The following is a 22875-nucleotide window of genomic DNA, read 5'->3' on the forward strand; positions in this document are numbered from 1 at the left end:
CGATGGATAATATCCAAGAGGTCCGGAGATAGGGATTAGCTCTATCTAGTGGGCCCAACTGTGTAGGAACCTGAAGACGGAGATAGAGTCCCATCTCCGAAACGTCGTTTTTACGTTTTATATTTACTAGACGATGGATAATATCCAAGAGGTCCGGAGATAGGGATTAGCTCTATCTAGTGGGCCCAACTGTGTAGGAACCTGAAGACGGATATAGAGTCCCATCTCCGAAACGTCGTTTTACGTTTTATATTTACTAGGTCCGGAGATAGGGATTAACTCTATCTAGTGGGCCCAACTGTGTAGGAACCTGAAGACGGATATAGAGTCCCATCTCCGAAACGTCGTTTTACGTTTTATATTTACTAGGTCCGGAGATAGGGATTAACTCTATCTAGTGGGCCCAACTGTGTAGGAACCTGAAGACGGAGATAGAGTCCCATCTCCGAAACGTCGTTTTTACGTTTTATATTTACTAGACGATGGATAATATCCAAGAGGTCCGGAGATAGGGATTAGCTCTATCTAGTGGGCCCAACTGTGTAGGAACCTGAAGACGGATATAGAGTCCCATCTCCGAAACGTCGTTTTACGTTTTATATTTACTAGGTCCGGAGATAGGGATTAACTCTATCTAGTGGGCCCAACTGTGTAGGAACCTGAAGACGGAGATAGAGTCCCATCTCCGAAACGTCGTTTTACGTTTTATATTTATTAGACGATGGATAATATCCAAGTAAATTTTTATTCAATTGACTCTTCACCATCGTCAAGAAGTTTTAGATTAGAAGAAAACTTGTTATGTGAATGCTATATAGCATTCCACAATTTTCCTCAGTTACTCTGACAAAGGCTATGTCGACGCAGTCCCCGATCCTCCGTGATATTTGTAGTCACGTGATTAATCGTACGTTGTGGCCGTCCCACCACTGCCCAAAAACTTCTGACTGACTGTGACTGCCTCGTGTATGTCCGTACGTGTCGAGGGCAGGTTCTAAACACTACCACGTGAAAGGTGCAGTCACATTAAAGCGGGTTTGGTTTACGTTCGGATATCACGTGTATTCCCATTGCGCCCTGTTCCATTTTACATTTTTTTTTACAAGATTTAGTGGCTTTTTGAGAAATCCAAACCAAGCAGCACGTAACTCGTTCATCGGCTGTTCACAGAGTGACAAAATTGGTACAAAATCTAATTTAATTGTTTATCGGCTAATAATGATTCATTGGTGTTGTATTCCCTTGAAGTTTAGGTGCAATGTGAAACTTTGTCCACTTTCTGTAATTTTCAGAAGCTACAATTTTGCTCGATGGATCGTGGTGGCAAATGGACTGTTTCTGGATCCGCTGTGCGACAAATTGAAATAGCAGGAATATTTAAAATATTATCTATTTAGCCGTGATTTTGCAGAGGTTAATCTTATTGGCTGGAGATTTGCCATCCGTTGACCCACTGTCAAATTAGGATCCAGGAAGAAAGCAACTCCGTTGAATCAGGGTATAAACCACGTGATTTTGGTCATTAGATCAATTTTTCCACTGAACTAGTATTGATGTCATACGTTGAAAATAATATATTACTTACGACTACGCAGTGTGTACAATTCTGTATTTGTAATTAAGCGGTTAATTATTTAACTATACGAATAATATATTTCAGTATATTTGATGGAACTTATTTTTGGAAATAATTAGAAGTATCGAATGTAATTGAGCAAGTTAAATTTAAAATCTGATCACTTCAGTAACTGTAGCAGCGTAGTTGAGAGCATCATTCTCTTGTCAATGACTGTACTTGTTACACACGATGGACTTTTACATTCAGATGATTATCGAAGCCCTCTCCTGTAAACTTCCAAGATGCACGCTGCATCCACAAAGTATTTCTGGGAAAAACAAACGCTTCATAAAAAAAGTCACACGTTATATATTCAAGTTGATACGTAGCTTACTTTTTTAAATATATGTAATTAGATGGAGATATTTCAGAGGAGACTAATTATGTGTATATACATGAACAAACAGGATACAGTACAACATACGAGAGTCTATTAATATGTCATATAAGATCCAGTGTTATTCTGATGTACGTGTCCGTTGTCTTTCGTTCGAAAAACTGTGACAAAGATTTGTTTATATTCAACCAAAATTCATTTCTGACTTCGTAAATACGAAGGTAATTTTGTGAGTTTGAAACCTATAACCAGACAAATCGTAATGTAACATCCACAGCCTTCTATTAATTGTATTTGTCGTGTGGACGCAGTTACCCTCTTTATAGAACTAAACGTGTAAAATAATATTAATTTCTATACTTCGTTCAAGGCCACTGACCAATTTGGAGCTTTGATTCCCTTCAGATGACTGGAATTTGGAAGACGCAAATACCAAGAGATCAGTTGTTGTATAAAATGTTACTCTTACGAGAGCAGCCGAGGTTTAGTTCGGGGTAGGAGTCATTCATGAAGGAAAAGAGTTTGAAACAGAACTTTGTAAAGAGGCCGGTCCATTTGAACACAAAGCTTATCTTCAATCATTTCTAAAACGACTGTTAAGTGTCTCAAGTGTGTGTTAAGTACGTATTTTATTATGTGGCCAGTGTGTAATGTTGTAAATATCTCATGTTTACGTTAGTAAATTCAACTAAAATGATGAACCTGATGTGTTCTTCCTTTAAATGAAGATGATAAAATCTACTCCCTTTTAAGATCTTTGGAATTATCCTACAGAACTCTAAAGCCACTAACCAACTTTGTCTTCCGTGTACCCTCGACTTAGCTCATGCACCTTTCTTTCTCAGGCATGGACCCGAGTCCCAGAAACAAATCACCTTGCCCCTTTTAATCCATTTTAAACTGTAGGCAGAGACAGTGCAGAAAGAATGAGTGTGCATACTAGTGCTGCACCCATAAAGTAGCCTTTTGATGACAAAATTTAAGTATATATTAAATTTTGTCCGTCTAATCACAATAATTCTTATTAAATATTAAAATATTACAATAATTAACATTTAAAATATTTAAAATATTAAATGATGTTCTTTATCGAAATATTCGATTTACATTAGACCATCATTTGTCGTGAAAAATGATGGTCTAATGTAAATCGAATATTTCGATAAAGAACATCATTTAATATTTTAAATATTTTAAATGTTAATTATTGTAATATTTTAATATTTAATAAGAATTATTGTGATTAGACGGACAAAATTTAATATATACTTATTATATCACAATATGACGCAACTTTACCATCTGACAAAATTTAAGTTTTATTACAGTATTTATAGTGTTGCTAGCATTCTGAGAGAAACTTTATAAACAGTTTCTTTAAATATTTTTTTTATGTTAGAGAATGGCGAAAGACTTCTACAGGGTCAAACTTTTAATTTGCGTAACATCTTCTACTGTACAGCTCAGTGCAGGAGGAGTTATTGAATAGACTGTAACATTTCTGGTGATTTGTATGCACACTTTTCTGCTGTAATCGCTCCTAGTTTCAGAACTTTATATCAATGAAAGTATAGGAGCATGGACAAGATTTGTGAAGGAAAAGATAATAAGGTGCCTCTTTCTAAGCGTCATATTGTAGTGACGACAGATTCCACGCATCCATTAGCGTCGTCCCGAATTACAATCGGCACGATTTAATATTTTGTTCGGTAGATGGCAGCAGCGTACATTTCACGGGAGTGGAAGTGAATCAAGTGATTCCACGGAATCCAAAGACTTAGCTCACAGATGACCAAGTCTAGTTCACATTTGTGTTAGCAGCCAACTATGCGAATGGAAATGATAGGTTACGTTAAATCATTGCACAGTGTTTGTGCACTTAATTTTCCCCCACGACTTGTGCAAGCCTGCAAGCAGAGAGGGAATGTGGTTGGCGTAATGTTTGTCAGCTATTTCATAATACTACGGCATATCTTTTATTTATAATTTATGGCAGGTGTTAAGCTTATATTTCGCTACCAGAAATGCATTTATAAATCCGTTATAGGCTATGATGTTTTCAACTTTTTAAAGCTGACTCTGGGTCGTATACTATGTGAGGTTATGGTGTCGGTAGCATCGAAAAGTTAGATTTTAAAATCGGACAGCAAATTGATCAGTTACTAGCTGTGTAGTTCGTGACTTAATTTGGTTAGTCATTTATATCATGCCAGCTTTAAGAAGTCGTACAGTTATAAGAACACCACAGCTAAAGTAGGATGACCCAGTATTGATTTAAAGAAGAGGAAAGTCGATATGGTAAAACAAAAATTGGGTTGAGGAATATTAACAAGTAGGGTAGCTGGTGGCTTTTGTGTCGTGTTCAAATGAGTGAAATCACACGTGAGAAAATAAGAAGGTGAAGGATATATAGAATATGATGTACATTATTAAATATTATTTCCTTTTATTCCCAGTAATAAACCTACCATGGAATGGGTCCTTCCTGGTATGTGGTCAAGACATTCGTGCAGTGTATGGAACTCGAAGGTTTATTACTGTGTTTACAGGAGCCCACCATCGGTCTGTAAACAGAGCCAGTTTAGCCCAGTCCATTTGATAAATCTGTTCCTCAAAGATCTGTTTTATTATTATACTCTTACCTACTCCTAGTAGTCTTATGAGCCATCAGTTGACATGTCCAATCAAAAGAGTTTCAGAAAGCATGGACTCATCAGTCTAGATATTTCTACGATATGGCTGTTTTCAGGGTTGTTGCGCCATGTAGTAGTTTACCAACATTTCAGAGTTTCTTGCTGCCTCCATCATCAGGGCGATGAGTGCTGCTAGTAACTGTTTTTATACAGTTCACTGCAATATATACATTTTCTGTGGAGAAGTAGCTGTGTAAAATAATTTAGAGTAAGTGGAGTCCTAGCAAATAATGTTAATAAATTTTAAGTGGTTTGAGAATTTAATTTAACCTTCATTACTTAAAAAATATGTCAAGTTAAAAAGGCTGACATAACCTTAAATAACCAAGTCTTCATAGATAACTGTAATAATATATACTAAAATGGGAAGAAAAGGAACTGGTGGTTGTGGTGTGCTGCTGCTGATAATGATGCATATAAGAGCAGCTGGAGTTTGCCGATGTTAAATTACCGAGCCTAGCAAAAATAATATAAGAATATTGCCAACACTCTAACATGCAGTATTGAGGAAGCTGTAGCAAGTAATATTGATTTACAGCCTGCCATGGATATGATAAAGGAGGAATCTGATTTGGATCAAGGAACATCTCAAGTTTTTACGCTGAAAGAAGAACCGCTTACTGATATGAAAAATGACTATTATGATGCAATGTCACCATCAGTATTTGTAAGTGAAGATAAGGTTAGTTCTGTTTTGTTTTCATTTCGCATGTCCTTCAGTCTGATTAAGCCTCTCATTAGATGTATTGCCATTGGTCCCATTCTGATGTTTGATGGTGATTCATGTAAGAGATAAGCTGTTGTTCCAGTTGTAGGTGTTCATAATAGGTTAATAAACGCAAATAAAATTAAAACACTAAACAGTATGTGTGGTCATATTGTTCTTTTGTTGTTCTACTTTCATTTCTTAAGAAAAAGAATTGGCCACTCCATCATGGATACTGAGTCAAGACGTATGATCCACTATGTTTCTGATTGAATTCTTTTATGATTAGATATTTGGTTCAATAATCTACCCATATGAATTGTTTTCTCTTAACCAATTCTTGTGCATTGTTTTAATTGATTTTGAATTAGAGCCTGATTTCATTCTGTTGAACAGAAGTTCTTGCATGTATTTAAATTGGAACCTAATTCTGATACTGAGTCTGACCAGCTTCCTGCTCTGGAACATGTGGAGCTGGCTGCTCCAAAAACTTCTCCAGTAATGAAGAGTGAAGAAATGGTATGTTTTATATTCCACTTTTTTGAGTTACTTTTATAGTTTAATTAATTTTGATAAGATGTCATATGAAATTACTTTTTTGCTTCAAATCTCCAAACTCTAAAAATTTATGTAATATTATTATACTCTGATATATTCAGAATTATACTTTGTTTATATATTCACATGTATGCATCCTGACATGAATTAAACACTTCAGTTAGGATATTCAGACATGGCGGTTAAACTCTTGCACTTGAAATTGTGTTTGTAGTTGCATTTTATGTGTCCCAATAAACAAGCTCTTCTTTAACTAGTATATGAATACGTGAGTGTTATGTGTTGCTCAGCCTGTCTTACATATTGCAGGAAGATGTGTTAGATATTGCAGCAGATGAAGCTGACCTGATGCCAGAAGACCGTGGTTTGTGTGTTGTGAGGTGAGTATGCTAATGGTGCAGCGTAATGGAGGAGTAGATTCTCGTACAGTTCATTACAGTCACCCTTTGCAATGGAAGATTCATTTTGTCATGAGCATAGGAATTTATTTGACATTGGTGTTTGAATTCGCTCTTTATGTCGAAATCCAAAATTCAAGCAGCGTGCCATCTCGGGTGTATTAGTCGATATCCGTATGTAGACAGATCTCTGACTTGAAGCAAATATCCATACAATATGAATTAATGGTAGCGGCTGTATATACATGTACTGTTTTTAGACAAATTTGGAATGCCTTCGAAAACAAACACTAGTCTGTTAGTCAAACTGAGATCTAAATTAAGATGTGTTTGAGCATGAATTATCTAGTTATTTGTGTTATATTTTATAACTAAAGGATTACTTGTCGGTCACAGAATAAAATTTATTTACATTCCATAGATCCTTCAAATGCCCAAGCCAAGGATGTAGAACATGTTATGGCACGAATACAATACTTGTTTCTAATAAAAATAAAAATTACATCTTTATGACAGTAATTAACAGTAAACTACAGTAATTCCACAAAAATAATTACACAAGAAACCATCACCACCATTTCTTACATATATTTATAATAGCTGAGAATTTTTGATTGAGGTAAATCATCGTGTGGAGTATAATTTATTAGAAGCAAATTGAACTGTGCAATGGAAGATGCAAAACTGTAACGGTATTGTGTTAAATAACAATATTTGTTCTGTGACAGTCAGCACACCTTCGCCTCTCACCAGTGCGAGGAAAACAATACAGAATACTCACTTCAACAAACAACAGAAGCGGCAGAAGCTTCGGAATATGATGTATCTGCAATATGTAGAAAGGGGTCTACCTGCAGTGGAGATCTGAAGAGTCATATTAGTGTGAACTCTGTAGAAAAATCATTGAAAGGCTCAGAACTCAAGCGCCTTACAGATAAAACATTTACATGTGACATATGTTCAAAATCATTCTCATATAATTGCAATCTGAAACGTCACATTCGCATACACATGGGTGTGAAATCATTCAAATGTGATATATGTGGTAAAGTGTTTTTGGAGAGGGGGGGCATGAAACATCACCTTCGTACACACACAGGTGAAAGGCCTTCAAAATGTGATATTTGTGGGAAATCATTTTCTAATAATGGAAACTTAAAGAGTCACATTCGTATACACACAGGGGAAAAGCCTTTCAAATGTGATACTTGCGGAAGAGCGTTTTCTAATAATGGAAGCCTGAAACATCATGCATTTACTCACACAGGGGAAAAACCATTCAAATGTGACATATGTGGTAAATTGTTTTCGCTGAGTTGGAACCTGAAGTATCACGTTCGGACACACATGGGGGAAAAACCATTAAAATGAAACAAATGTGGAAAATCGTTTTTGGAGACAAGAAGACTAAATCATCAGACACAAGAAACCCTCAGGTAAGTGTGCTCATGTGGGCATGCATTCTTACAGTTTTAATATCTGAAACATCACAACCTAACAGACTGCCTCAAGGATGTGGGGAATATTGCAGTATTTTACATCATCAAGGATCATATGCATATGCACAGGAGGAAAATTTTTAAAATGTTTTGTGTGTGGGAAAGCTTATTCAGATACATCACAATTTTTAAGATTCCTAGATGAAACAACTTTGAGATGTCACACGTGGAGGAATTTTCCTCATGGAATAAAAACCTGAACAATTATATTTGTATACACGTGGGTGAACAACATTTAAAAGCAGCTTGAAATTATCTTTGAATGAGCAAAGCCACAAGCAACATGTTTGTACAAATGACTTTTAGATGTGACTTGTTCTAAAATTCTTTGGCTGGTTAGAAGTGTGAACAGCACATTTGAAAACTTTTGAAACAGTGCATTTTGGCCACATCTTTTCTTTTTCTTTTTTTAGCATTTTATTAATATTTTCTAGTTACTGGTAAAATCCTATTCTTTTGACATCGGGAGAATGGGCGTGCAACGGATTGCTTTTGTGTCCAGCAGGTCACGTGTTGGCTTACGTTTTGCTTTTATCGAGGCAGATAGGTCATATACATTTTTTTATTAAAATAATTTTCTGCCTTGCTGTAATGGTTCACACACTTTCTTTATTTAGCAGAAGTAAAAATTTCATATTATTGTGGGCAGTCTTATTATAAAATCAGATGTCTTCAAGAATTTCAAAATGGGTCACATTCCACATTGGAATTTATCTTCTGAAGGGGCACAGATTTATATTCAACCAGATGGTACTAGTCAGATGCCTGTGTCATGTGAAGGGAAGTTTTGACAGAGTCAGTTGAGGTTACATTTCACTGGTCGGTGTGAGTTTGCTCATGAAATATAAATTAATTCAAAACGCAGACATAAATATCACACCATTTTACACTATGGATTTATAAATGTTGGACAAATAGATGAATGGTAATTTATATGATTCTGGAAGTGTTTAAATATAGCCAGACTTTGTATGTAATTTAATTTGATGTGTTGCAGTCTTATGCCTGATTATACCACATATATTTCCAGATAAACTCTGCTATTATTGTTTATGAATTTTGTGTGTGCATTACATAAAATGTATAAGGGAAGACAGAAGAAATCATAACCAGCTATAGTATGTCATTGCTACAAAGCATATTTATTTACATATAAATGGTTGGGTTCTAATATCCCCAGGGATGATCTGAGATGACCTTTCTTGACCTTAGCCAACCTTAGGGAAGTCTAGAATGTGTTACTGTGGCTGGGGCACCCATAGTGGATGCTCCTTTATCCTGTTGATAGTGTGATTATGAAGATGATGGTCAGCAGAAGGGAACGTCAAACTAGTGTGAGCTCTGTGCAACATTGTCGGCTTGGTGTACTTCAGTTCCCCAGAGTTTTGTGTTTGGCAGAAGTGAAGGCTTCAGTCTGTGAGGGATTGAACCCAGAACCTTCTAATTTTGAGGTTATCCTTGCTCATCTAGCAATATGTTGTGTACCCAGAATTGACAAAAGGATTTCTGCTAAATCTGGCATTTGGAGTCTGCATAAAAACTGCCAATGAATTTTGTAATTATTGGTTCAGCCTAATGAGGTTACATGAAATTTGGAAGTTTAGTTTAGAAAAATCTAAAACTCATATTTTCTAACAACCAAAGTAAAAAAGTAATATGAATAACTCTTTTTGTCATTAATTTCTCAAAAATTAAATGTTAAGTGGAGCCACATTAAAGCTCTCAAGCATGAAGATGAAGGCAGGGGAATCCTGTTTTGTCTTGTCATGGCAGTTATGGATTAAAAGTTCCCATTTTCATTAAGTATAACAAAGGAAATCGGGTTACGTAAGGCCAGGAATGAGGTGGTATGAACAGTTTGTGTAACGTCGGAACATTAATTAGTCTAAATCTTGAAAGTAACTTCAGGTTATGTATGACATGTTTAATGTGACAAAACAGGTACACATCGCTTCAAACAGTGTTCTGTGAATTATGCTTTGAGATTTCTCCAGGGGACGTCTTGGTCGTGGAGATTTTGATATGTTTGAAGTTAGGTGGAACTCTCGAATAAATTAGTTGGGTTTTTTCGTTTTTTGTCTTGCGAAAACCGTTTACCAGATGTTTCTGAATCATTGACATGCTGGGAAAATGATTTGTGGTTGTTGGCAGCCTTGCGTATATATTTCTTTTTGTAAGGTTGTTGAATGTTCCCATGACAGGTTTTCCGTGCTTTTCCTCAGTTATAAGGCAAATGCCAGGTTATAATTCAAGAAGGGCACGATATCTTGCGCTTGCGCAGGTCTCCGCCCTTAGCTTTTTGTTTGGGGTTGTTTGGTTGGTGTTGAATGATCGATTGTGTTGTTATTGACTGATTGTAATTGAATACAAGTGTCATAACGAGTGAGTTATTATTACTGTTCGTAAGTATCGTCAGATAAACCTTGTTTGAAATTATTTTGTACCGAATGTCAAATTGGAGATGGGAATAAGCTTTACTTTGCGTTGGTTATGCCTCTGAAATCAGGTCTGCACCATGTGGAATATGTTGGTGTAATTATCATGATTTCTGTAACGTATCTCTGAATTTGTATTTTATGGACGGCTGCCGGCCGCGTCGCGTAAGTTATGATTTATCGAGCCAAACCGGACTGGAAAAATAAGTAATTGATGTGTGAATAAATTATTTTTGTGAAGATCAAAGTTACACAATTGTAAATTATCATTCAGACTGCTGTTTTCGTATATCTAAATATGATTTTCTTTGTAGAGGTTATTCGTAACGTGTGAGCTATTTCACAAATATAGCATGACTTATATTTGCTGCATACAAGATATAGAATAACCCAGGTAAATATAATGGCTTTATTTTCTTATCAGTTTGTGGTGGAGCATAATTTTGGATAGTAAGTGGGTTCTTTACCCAAGATAATAGTCATGGAGCTGAAAGAGATCCACAGTGTGGCACTGTCGCCTGCAGTAGCTGCATCATTTGCTGCCTCGTGGTCTGATGATGACAAAATATCAATTATCACTGAAAAGGGATTATACATTGTGGTAAGCTGTCACGTGATGATGTGATTTGATTTTGTCATGGTATAGGGCCTGGGTTCTTAAACTTAGTGGCACTTTGGATTAAGTTCAGGTTTGCATTGAAAGCTACATGGGTTTATATGTAGTAATTTTTTTCTGACTGTATTGTTATTACATTATTCATTGTAATCGATCATGAACCAAGGCTTTCTTGTTTGTGCTACTGTTACAAAACATGGCAACAGTGGTTTTAGAAATAGGTAATTCTTTTAATATTGGTATAACTTGTAAAATATTTACAGGGTCAAATACATTTGAGGCCTAAATTTCATCTTGCTGATAGCAGTCATTTGAGAACTTGTTAATTTTATTACACAGTACCATTTGATACAGAATGAAGTATTGTGCCTGGAAAGTTTACTGCGGTTTTGGGGAACATCTGTTAAACAATATGAAGTGTAGAATGTATTAAAATGGTTGTTGAGAACAGTGTACACTGCATGTGGTATAAATATTTTTGACGTAAATACGTCTATATGGAAGGGTCAGTGTCATTCCGCAAAAAAGTGTAAGAAAAATATGTAAGATCCGTATCAACAAATCGACAGTTGTTAGCTTGCGTGCATTGTTATGTTGCCTAGGAAATGTCATCTGTTTACTCGGCATTGTTGTGTTATATTACTGCCGTCTACAATCCGCTTTCATAACAAGATGTATGACATTGAAGATAACATTACATTTTACTACTTTACATTACATTACTGAGACATAAATATAAATTAAATAGAGAGACGTATTTATGTCAAATTCTTCGGAACCGTGGTTCCACTGTCAATTTTTGTTTATATTTTGTTAGGGATTTGGTCTACACTTTTAATAGTACTAATAGTAGGAGTGGGTTTAGGGGCGCATCAGGTACTCTGACTATTAGTGCTTGTCCACTAGTTCTCCTGCTCATATTGTTCTTGCTGATATTTTCATGTCTTATCCTCCTATCTTATGCCTTTTTTTTATATATAATATATCTATATCATCTATACAATGTGCATGTTTTACTGTGTGGTGGTAAGTAAAGTGTAGAAGGTCTTGTGGCAATGATGTTTTATCTTTCTTCAATGTAGAAATCTTCATACTCACCGCTGTGAAAACCTCAAATCTTACATAGAAATTAATTGGTTCTACTGATTCTTTATAAAACAATGGAAGTATTCTAACTGTTATATGTGTTATGTGTCTGAAATAAAAAAGATTCAGTTGTGTTTAAAATATTGTTTGTATGATATCCTGAAACAAGACATTGAGAAATTGTTTGGTATAATTATGACCTACTGTTTACAAGACTGGTTTGTAATTCATCCTGCATTATGCTGAAATACTATGGAACAACCTTTTATTCGCTTTTTGTAATTTACTGTTACAAATAAGTCTTTGGTTAATTTATTACATGTAACATATTTAACTGCAGAGGTTATGTAGCATTGAGCATTGCACGCCCACCTGGTGTGAAGGAAATGAAACTAATGCTGTCAGAGGATTGTTTGTAACGTCTCTTTCTGCGGATCTGATGATATCAGGCAAAGTTACTTTCATGTTACACTGGGTACATGTTGAAAAATTGTTAGTGCCATCTACAAATTTTGAGTGCTTGATCATGAATATTTTATGAAAATCATGCTGTTGGAGGCTACCTCACTTTTCTATTTTTTTCTATTCTTACCATTAATTATAGCAAATTTTATGTGTAACAATTTATTTTTTAATATGAAAATATGTATTATAGGTGGACAGGGGAGATCATAAACTTACCTATTTGTCTTCTGGGTGGAATGTTTTTTGTGTATGTTAAAACGTACAAACATGGCGGTGGTGTGAATCAAACAACTGTTAACATAGATGAAATCTGTATTGGTGAAATTATGCATATGGATGAATCATGAAATGGTGTGATCATTAATCTACACTTCTTGTCAGCCTTGTTATATCAATTTAAGTATTTAATGGAAAGTGGGCATCCTGACATCTTCCAAGTGTTTTTCTTTTCTCCACCCCCTTTGGTATAAACTTCTGAATTAGTTGTCTACATTTAGATTCAGAAATATCACAGCCAGTTAGCCTGAAGTGTCAACAAAACTGGAAGTAATTGGATTTTCCTTTCTATTGACAGGCTGATGCTGGTAAAAGAAGTAAAGAAATAAGAAAGCGTGGGACTAGGTTGTCTTTCTTCAAAGGAATCCTTAAGGATGCAGCACTTTGCTTGTGGGTTTCTGTTCTGCTGAGCATTGTTCCTCTAGCGGCTGGAGGCAACATTACAAGTAGCGTCTTTGGATCAGCCACAGATGTAATGCCAGCTGCTTTTGGAGACTTCAATTCTGATGAGCTGACAGATTTGTTTGTGGTTCATGGCAAACCCAATACCCTAGAGGTTATGCTGGCAAGAGTACAGGAACCATTGTTCCAGTCTGGACAGAGCTTGAGTTGCCTGTTTTCAAAAATGCATATAACGAGCATTGTTCCTGGAAACTTTGATGGTGATGCACGTCTTGATGTTCTGGTAACAGCCTTGGAGACGGATGTCCACAATAGTCTCACGCAGATTTTTATCTTGTGGGGAGGCTTGAACTACCTCATCTGCAGCAATGAGACAGTCATTTACAGAATGAGAAACCAGCCAGTGGTGCTTGATTACAATCATGACATGATAGTGGATTTATTTGGTGAAGATGTTGATGGAAACAGAATGTTTTTGGTGTTTAATGAAAACAGAACTGTGTCACCCCAGGTGGTCCCTATGATAGAGCCTGAGATTCTGAAGGTGGAACCCCTGAGAGTTCCACATTCACATTCATTTTTGGACCTGAATGGGGATTTTACTGCTGATCTGTTGCTGTCAACGAAGGTTGGTTTTGAGCTATGGCTAGGTAACAAGAATGGGAAATTGACCTTTGACAGAATCATACAACCACCTGTTGGACTCACCACAGAACAGATGGGCCAGTCCCTCTTTCTGGACCTGGAGCTAACTGGAGAGATGTACCACCTACTCCCAGTATGTTTTGATGGCTTTAAAGACTGTGTCCCATGCAGAAACAGCACACTCTTTGCTTATGTGAAAGAGAAATGGCACAATCTGAACCCAGTCTTGAAAGATGGCGCGAATCAGGTCTGGGGTTTCTACAGGTGCAGCAGCCGCCCTTACACAGACGCAGTCACTCTTCGAGGGGGAGATTTTAATATGGATGGGTATCCTGACATTCTGGCTACTTTATCTGTGAAGAATTCACATTCTAAAGTGTTCCTGTTGGAGAATGTAGAGAATTTGTCTGGAAGTCTTGGCAGAACGTATGCCATTCGTGGGGACCCTCTTGTACCGATGAACAACGAAACAACGATGGCTGCATTTTATGACTTATATCAGGATGGGATTTTGGATGTGATTCTGTATGGTCAAGATAAAGTTCAAGCATTTAGAAACACTTTGGACTACGATGCCAACTTTGTGAAAGTCATGGTTCTGACAGGCACAGATCGAGGCGGGAACTTGCCGGGTCCCAGCATCTCGTACAGAACGACGACGCAGGAAGGAGACCCACGTGCTGCGGTAACAGCTCAGTTACCGCAGTCTGCCCACTTCTCTCTTGGTCTACCGTACACCATATTTGGTCTTGGTCGTACCCCTAATTTTGTTGACACGCTGACAGTGGGGATAGCCGGAAGGTCAAAAGCTTGGACGCAGATAATTCCAAACTCGCAGATGGTAGTAATCCCCTCTCCCCCAGACCAGACAAGTAAGTGGCGTGCTCAGCTGTTTATCACGCCGAGCAGTACGATTTTGTTGAGTGTTGTTGCTCTTAGTGGAACTTGCGTCATCATCACGCTGATCATCGCCGCTCTGTACTTGAAGGAAAGGAATGAGGACCGACTCGAGAAGCTGCAGGAAGCCCATCGGTTCCATTTTGACGCTATGTGAACCGTTGTTTCTGTGACTGTGACCCATCAGAAAATTGTTCTAGGCCGTACTGCATTTTTATTTGTGATAGAAGTTAATATGAGTGAAAAGTCTTGTTCTGGTTGCATATTATATTTATTAATTTTTACACTTTTTAAGGTTTGAGTTTAATATCTGTTTCTTTGTGGAATATTGAAACTTTTCATAGCAGTTCAAAAATAATATTCTGGAAATGGATGAGATAGTTGAAGTAATCATTTAATTCTTGGTTCTTTGATTATTTTATTTGGTTGTATAATTGATTCAAGTTGCTTTATTGTACGACTTCAGAATGATACATTTGACTTTACTAACATACAGATTTGTTTACGTAATTGTGCTGCTGTTCAGTGAATGTGCATTTTTAACCTTAATGTCTGTCCATGAGTTTCTGTATGTGTTGTCTGGTTTTCTACTGTTCAAGGCGGGTTGGCGTTTTGTAGATTTACGTTCGAGAAGTTGCTGATTTAGTATTTGCATGGTTGGTTGGTACAAGAAGATTGTTGAAGTGGGTGGGCTTTAAAGGTTTAATTTCTGCAGCGCACCTCTTCAGTGAGAAGGAACGTAATTAAGTAAAAAATAAAATCAGTCTGGCTTCAGATTTGAAGTGATATATTTATTATTTATTTTCTGATACTTGTCTGATTATTTGTTTAACAGTGAACAGTTAATGATTAAAGCTATTAATAAATTATTAAGCATATAATAATATTAAATTATGAGGTTGTTACTGTGAGTAATATCCTGTTATGGGTTGTGGTACGAGCTGGTTCAATAAAATTTTCAGGAACAAGAAATGAATTGTGAGAGAAGATTGTGGAATAATTAAAAAAAACAAAAGGCAAATGTGCATACTTTTTTTTTTTCAGTGAAGTGGTCATTGTACTAAATGTGTATGGGCTACTGTGGCCTGTTCAGCGTTCAGAACAGACATTTTTTCTAATGACAACATTGCTTAAAGGAATGGGGATAATGCATGCCATTAATCATTAATGATTGCTTTGTTGTATAGAACTTCAGACTAGACATCCAGGGAAAGCTGATAGTTGCCATCAGGCAACAGAATGTTACTCTTTAGTAGATTCCGCTTTCACTGGAATCACAAAGGGACCTGAATATTTGTGCTGTTTTCATTTATTGCTGATTCTTTGAGCAATTTTAATTTATTGAAGTAATTGTATATTGTTTTTCTTATACTTCATCATGACCGGAGATATTTTACAAAAAGGGCAGCTCTCAGTCTAATTTAGGTTCCGTTTGAGACAAGTTTTATTACATATGTATTAAAATTTGTTGTGTATCATCCGTACTTTACAAATATAATGTGTAAAGAGCAATAATAGGTCTGTGCTTTATCATTTTGTGGATTGGTGTATAATTTAGGAAAGTGTAAATAACATTAATTTATTTTAAAGAAGAAAGTATCTTTTATGTGTTTCTGTTATAAGGACAAAGTTACTTTGGGCTGAGAATAAAATAAACTTTTGTGACGAAGTCTAGAGAGTTAAAACATGCATTCAAGGTAATGAAGGAAGTATTCTTTTAATGCAGGTGGTAAGTATGAAGTTATATGTAGTGTATGGCTGTGAAGTCCCCCTAAATGGCTTATGTTTTATTGCAGGAGGTAGTACCAGATCCTGACAGTGCGCAGCCAGTATCGGAATTTTATCGAAGCTGGGTCGAGCCGAGCAGCCATTTTCCAACGTCAGAAACAGGTTTGGTTTGAATATTGAAAGGATATGGAAGGAAACAGTTACAGCCTAATTCAAAGTACTATCGCTGCATTTGCCTAGGGGGTCTGATGAAAATCATGGAAACTGTCGGTCGGGATAGGCATCCGCTTAGCCATGACATTCAGCAAGTATGATTTAAAGTCTTCCATCGGTATACTGAGGTGTTCGGAAATTATAGAACCAGTAATTCTACTACCTGTCTTGAAAGTTGTGGTGACTAAGAAAGTAAAATAAGTTAAAATTGCATCTTGGGCTTGTTCTTTTGTGTTTCAGGCATCGATTGTGACACTCTGGTCTGGAATCTGAATAAGCGGGATGTATACAGACTAGTCCTTGACACTTGCCTTGCTCCGACCCTCGCCACGACAAAGTCTGTTCGCCCGTACATTACTCAGGTGGCTTGGTCGCCTGCTGGCATGCTTCAGTATGGCAGGTGGCGTCTTTGATACTTCATAATCTTTATGCTTTGGGCAATATTTGTTGTTAATTTGTTTTATTCTGTTTCATTATTATTGATGTAGTTCGTCAGTCCACACATTGGCAAGAAATGCAGAAATATTTTCGTTATTTACAGAGGAGTATGTTAGTAGATAATATCAAAATGAATCTTGGAGAAACGAAATGTGAAAGTGTTGGTGGTGGTCTTTCCTGTATGTGTTAATTAACCTTTGCATTTCATGAGGGGAATATGACGCATATAAGTTTACAGGTGCTTGCTGGCATCTGTAACAAACTATGGGTGTGTGCTCGTTCATGTTCCTCGGGTAAAGCGGTGGCTTACCGTGACAGACATCTCATCCCTGTGGACCGAGCATTGTTCTCAGAATTGGGACGATGCTGGTGATGCTAGCGAGAGTATATCTATCTTGCAGTCACGGGCAGAACAACTGAAAGCTACTGGTCAGTTGTGTTTTTTGTCTTGACTGATAAGTTTTATGTACAAAACAATTATTTTGTGCCAGATTTTCAGCTCGTCTGAATATGTTTATATTGTAATGTAGGCAATCTAGGTTCAGATGTAGGACACAGCTTCAGAAATCAACTAGCCATTTTACAAACTCCAGCCACCCTGGTATTAAGCGCAAGATTGACTGCTTTTCCCTGTTAATTCACCCACAGTAAATGTGTGAATATTTTTCTCAAGTCATTTTTAAAATGGCATGTCACTTATGAAGACCATGCACTGTGCTGAGGGGAAATATCAAATGTCCGACTGGGAATTGGACTAATTACTCATTAATTAATTTACTTATGGTTTGTTTAGTGATGCTGTCAGTAGGTCACACTATATAGCGTTCACCTAGATGCTCAGTTTAGAATTCTTCATACCTGCCACTTTGGCTCTGTTTTCTGTTCAGCTGTAACGTGGAGTAATCTAATGAGCAGTGGGAGCAAGGACTTTGGTTTGCTCGTGGTCGGTCTGCTGAATGGAGACGTCGTTGTGTGGCGAATCAATCCAGTTGATGCCAGAAGGAACAAGGACGACCTCCAGCCGCAGATTTTGCTACATTTAGATGCCAAGATGCACCGCATCACAGCCCTTCACTGGAGAACCATTGACCGACAGACATGTATGTGGTAGCTGACCATTTTATTTCTGTCTGTTCCACTGTCTTAAGAAGGTGGAAGAACTTAATGATGCCTGTGTTTCTGCATTTTTGGATTGCATAGGTTCATAACCGCTCATATTAGTATTTGGTTTATTTATGTATTTATGATCCTGTATAGAGCCACGGTGGTCTAGCGGTTAGAACGCTGGCCTTGTAATCCTGGGGTCTCGGGTTTGATTCCCGGCGGTGCCCGAATTTATAACTTGTGTTGGGCAAGGCCGTGGTCTAGGCAACACGGAGTTTTCCTCCGTGGCATCCCAACAATTACTCCATTCACACACAGAAGAAGGCAATGGCAAACCACTTCTGGATCATCTGCCAAGAACGTATATGAACAGGTCCCAGTCCGAGAAAAGGATGGAAGGATCCTGTTCATATGGACCTGTCGTAAGACAGAACACTAAATAAATAAATAATAATAAAAATAAAGATCCTGTATATGTCGGTTTCTGTCATCACATCAAAATGTTTTGTATTCTCACCGTGTCATTTTCAGTTTTTTACCAAAATAATTGTCACTAAATTATTAGAGCTCTGTGCTGATCAGTGCTAGAGTCGCACATGTTGCTTTGACAATTTTGATGACAAAATACTGCTTTCAGCATCCCAGGGACTCTTTTCCAAGGTCATTTTTCCTGTTTTCATGTGCAGATTGGTTATGTGTGGGGGATGTGAGAGGTGTTGTCAGAATGTTCTCTCTCTCGATGGTGCGGAACAAACTGCATTGCACCCTCTCGACAGACGTGTGGCCGTACAGTGACCGCATACAAGTCTCCAAGCTACTCACTGTGCCGTGCGACAAAATCGATAGCTCTTCAGCAACTATCGTGGCTTTAAAGGGTGGTTTTGTTGTTGCTGTTGCTCTGGATTCAGAAGGGACAGTTGTGGCAACTTTTCCTCACCTTGTGGGCAATCTCTCTGTTACTGGTAAGTCTCTTCATGTGCGGGTGGATTCACGTCTCTGACGCAAGTGTTCTAGAGTCTTGTTTCTGAAAACAGAATGTAATTTAAGTAGGAGAGGCTTTAAAAGGTGTCTTAACCCTCATATTCCTTTCATATTAATTTATGAATATAAGGGTGAAAGTCTCTTAATGTTATCATGTATTTCTAGACCCTTTATCCCCCCTCGTAATGGACTTTGGTTGTAGTTGTGAACATTGGTTTGTGTTGGTTTAGGGGTTGTTGTGTTGGATAAGCAGCGCCTCATGGTGGTGACGCATAGTGGCAGCTTCAGCTTATTTCGTGTCGTGAGGAACGGCTCACTACTCAAGCTGGAGGAACAGGTGCTCAGTTCATTCAAGGTGCCCAAGTCGGCCTACTACGGAATTGCCGCCTCTTCCAACAAGGCTATCTTTTGTCTGGTTACAAGGTGTTTCCTTTGTCGTTGATTTATTGTAGAGGTGATAGTTTTACTTTAGTAGATCTCCATGTAGTTGTAGCTTTAAGGTAATTTAATTTCACATAATTTTCATATAGATGTCGTATTGGTATTCTGGGTTTAACACCATGTGAACTTGTTGATGGTTATCAGTGATTTAGAGAAATATCTACCTCCATTTTCAGGGTATAAAATGGAGATGATACATTCCTCAGAAATGTTGGTAGTCACCAACAAGACGTGGCTCCAGAACCCAGAAGATCAAGGTCTACATTTTCCCCTACTGTGAAAACCGCAATTCTGACTATCTGTATAATTGTTAATTTGCAATGTCTACTCTGCTGCTGAATATGTTTTGTTTCATTAGTCTTCTTCCTTTCTTCCTGTTCTGTTTGCTGCTTGCAGAGTGTTGCATAAACGTAACTGGCTTCGTCTTAATGATGACATTGTACAGAATGCCTTGAAGAAATGTGCAGAACCCATAAGAGGACAAGTTCGTTGTTTGTCAAATGTTGCAGTTTCTGTGTGCTGTTTGACCACCTGATCCAAAGAGACCCAACTCAGCTAACATTCTTCAAGCTTTGTGATCTGGTTGATCCCTATGCCTTGTTGCTCTCAAATGAATCGCAGAGCCTCAGACAGTACTGGGACTGTCTGGAAATTATCAGGTTAGTCATAGACAGTCTTTGTCCAAAGATTTCGTGTACGAGGTCCGACGAGAACTCGTCTTTCCGAAATGTATGCGTCGTATAGTATTTGCGCCCGTGTAGCCGAGGCATCCGCGCTCAAATACTGACATTTGCGTCGTAGCTGTGAAAAGAAGCTGAGCTGGGATTGTGGGTAGATTGCAGGGGCCTCCGTTCAGGAAACTGAGTGACCGTCTGGATGATCTGAGCACGTACCAACTGAAGATGCAGTTCTGGCTCTACAGGTTCTCCGTGGTGCAGGGAGATGTGGAGGAAAACCCGGAGAGGCACATGGCTCTGGTGAGTGAAGTGGTTAGCACTCTTATTTTGTATTGAAGATGTTCTGGGTTCAAGTCTTAACCCATACATCAACTGTTCTTACAGGGTTGCTGTGTTTATTTTGGTTAGTTAATGCATGCAGATGCTGGGATGTCGAATTTAAATGGGTCATGACCACTTCCTTTCATGTTTCGAAATGTGGGTTAGCTTAGCTTTATGTCCTGTCTTGTATTTGAGGGTTTGTAGTTCAAATCACATCTTTTGCAAAATCTGGTTGGCTGCACATTGCAGTAGCATACTAGTAAACTGTTAAATACTGGATTTACGGATTGGCCGACAGACCTTTATTGCAGGTGTTTAAAATACCCTACCCCTGTATGATACAGGCTAATCTCTGTTTATTTGTTTCCTGCATGGCGTAATGTTGTGGCAGAAGGAGGAGTTGAAGAGAGCGGAGCAGCTTATTCTGAACCGCCACGCGTGTGTTAGAGCTTCTGAACTGATGAGACAAGACTGTCTGACAAGCGAAGATCAACAGAGCTTATCTTTGTTGCTGTCTTGGTTGCAGAAAGTGAATGTGGGTGGGTACCATTGTTTAAGTTGTTAAGAGGGCGTAATAAATGTGTGATTGGATTTACCTTGTTCAGGGTAGGGTCAGTTGACAGGGAGGACGAAACAAATTTATGTAGTGACATTTATTTCCTGTTTTTTGTTTAACAGAAATGAGTGGCGAAGGCCCAACGTATACCATGGCGAAGGACGTCCTACGTCGTGCCAGCAAGTTTCAGTACCTGATGGATTCTGAGCACTGCTCAATCTGTGATCAAAATATCCTTTACTGTGAATTCTTTTCCTCTGGTTGATGGACGGGAGAGGGTGAATGTGAGGGTTGTTAGTTTGTCATTTTACAGATGCTCTCGCGTCAGTATCCAAATGTCTTGTGGATCTGCCTTCATACCGACTGTATCAAGACTTTGACTCCACAGATCCTTAATCTCTGCACAAGATGAAAGTGAGCTTCGTGCTCCAGCCACTTTTCTCCCAAGGACGAAATCCCAGTATCGGTTGGATCGGAAAAGAGGCACTTTAAACATTTGTTTTAATTTGTGTTTTACAGCCTTATAAAACAATTGATAAGTGCAACAAACTTCATTTCTCCAGCTTGTATCTCTCTCTTCAGTCAGTATACCACTGTGAGAAAGTAATATGTTCTGTGTCTTGTACACTTGATAATGTTTTTAAGTAAACGAAGAAGAAACGTGGTGATGATGATGCGGACTGAGTCTGATTAGAGTCACAGGTGTGTACTGTATGTATCCTTGACTTTGCTGCCTCACAATGTGACAGGATAGAGAACCCCACCGAGTCACAATGTCCGGCTGGTCACTCGCTACCCCGGTGCTGCCACTCGCTCCTCCAGTGTTCCGATGTGCCGTTCTGGATATGTCGTGTGTGCCATTCAATCTCTCGTGCCAACTCAGGTAAATTCTAGGGTACACACGTATCGGAATGCTACCATGATGGCAAACTTTCTTGTATAACCCTCCCCTGTCCAGTCTTTTTGGAGTTGACGCCACATTTAATTCTTATGGGTCGAATGTTGAAACGGCATTGGTACTTCGTTTTTCTGTGGTCTTTGTCGTGAAGAACTGCTTTGTGCTGGCTCACATTTGTCGCTGCGGGTATTCATACTTGATATACATGAACTCATAATATACCAATTTTGAACCTGAAATTTAATGGGGTTTGAGGGCAGAATCTGCAAAATTATGATGCTGTTCTGGTTGTGTTGCCACGTAGACATGTAGGTAGATGCCGTTTTAGAGAAACATACTTTCTCCATCTTCAGGGCCGAAGTGGCGGTGCTGTGAAGTGGGTAGTTCATACAGGGTAGAAGGGGGAAATGGTCTAGGCAAATCGGGAATTGTCATGCATTGAGACCTCCCTTAAGCTGAGTCAGCACAGCCAAGTTTTGAACTGGGTACTTTGTTCAAGCATGTAGAGTGATTTGATTCATCAGTCTTGTACAAGGCTTGAAAGCATCCCATTTTGATATCGTGTAAGATGTACATTTGTTCACAGGTTTGCTTGAGGCTCCAGTTTGTGTATTCTGTGACTCATTTCTGTACCTTGATGACAGACTTTTGCTGCCAGGAATGGAGGAGGAGGAAGTAGTAACTGAACAGATCCAGGAAGTTGAAGTAGATTTGACTGCAAATCACTCTCTTAAGACAGAAGATGGTCACTGAAATGAGACCCAAGTGTAAATTGTAATAAACTAAAAATGCCTAATCTCTCTGAGAATCAAACCCTTTCCAAGTTCCTTGATCCAAAAATTGATGAATTAATAAACTAGAAAAACTGTTGAAGTCATGTTGTGCAC

At 38.1% G+C, this 22875-nt stretch overlaps 2 protein-coding genes across 3 annotated transcripts; both read left to right on the forward strand.

Moving 5' to 3' along the window:
- The first annotated feature begins 6221 nt into the window (after positions 1-6221).
- LOC110827800 (general transcription factor 3C polypeptide 4) lies at positions 6222-22865 on the forward strand. The gene is made up of 14 exons (XM_022059815.2): positions 6222-6292; positions 7578-7746; positions 16428-16521; positions 16813-16972; positions 17249-17439; positions 17898-18110; positions 18801-19076; positions 19326-19518; positions 20046-20195; positions 20372-20513; positions 20926-21073; positions 21213-21320; positions 21830-21973; positions 22575-22865. Exons 2-14 carry the CDS (start codon positions 7678-7680, stop codon positions 22739-22741), a joined length of 2055 nt encoding a protein of 684 aa, XP_021915507.2. The 5' UTR covers positions 6222-6292; positions 7578-7677; the 3' UTR covers positions 22742-22865.
- Positions 9959-16148, forward strand: LOC147872099 (T-cell immunomodulatory protein). 2 transcript variants are annotated; one of them, XM_022059816.2, is made up of 3 exons: positions 9959-10211; positions 10669-10845; positions 12986-16148. In XM_022059816.2, the coding sequence occupies exons 2-3, from the start codon at positions 10726-10728 to the stop codon at positions 14786-14788; spliced, it is 1923 nt and encodes a 640-aa protein (XP_021915508.2). In that variant the 5' UTR covers positions 9959-10211; positions 10669-10725; the 3' UTR covers positions 14789-16148. The 2 variants fall into 2 exon arrangements, with proteins under 2 accessions (XP_021915508.2, XP_087215163.1); XM_087359037.1 differs by lacking the exons at positions 9959-10211; positions 10669-10845 and adding an exon at positions 10499-10638.
- Positions 22866-22875: the final 10 nt, after the last annotated feature.

The sequence above is a fragment of the Zootermopsis nevadensis genome, unplaced genomic scaffold (genome assembly GCF_977971745.1).
Source record: "Zootermopsis nevadensis isolate Lab colony 2312 unplaced genomic scaffold, Znev_1.0 Znev_ptg000030l, whole genome shotgun sequence".
Taxonomy (NCBI): Eukaryota; Metazoa; Arthropoda; class Insecta; order Blattodea; family Termopsidae; genus Zootermopsis; species Zootermopsis nevadensis.

What these genes read in the sequence shown, in the direction of transcription:
- LOC110827800 (XM_022059815.2), top strand. Translation starts at nt 7,678, where the DNA reads ATGAAACAAATGTGGAAAATCGTTTTTGGAGACAAGAAGACTAAATCA. An exon ending in GGGCAATCTCTCTGTTACTG is followed by an intron (nt 19,077 to 19,325) that starts GTAAGTCTCTTC and finishes GTGTTGGTTTAG; the next exon opens with GGGTTGTTGTGTTGGATAAG. An exon ending in ATCTTTTGTCTGGTTACAAG is followed by an intron (nt 19,519 to 20,045) that starts GTGTTTCCTTTG and finishes CAAATGTTGCAG; the next exon opens with TTTCTGTGTGCTGTTTGACC.
- LOC147872099 (XM_022059816.2), top strand. Translation starts at nt 10,726, where the DNA reads ATGGAGCTGAAAGAGATCCACAGTGTGGCACTGTCGCCTGCAGTAGCT. An exon ending in AAAAGGGATTATACATTGTG is followed by an intron (nt 10,846 to 12,985) that starts GTAAGCTGTCAC and finishes TTCTATTGACAG; the next exon opens with GCTGATGCTGGTAAAAGAAG.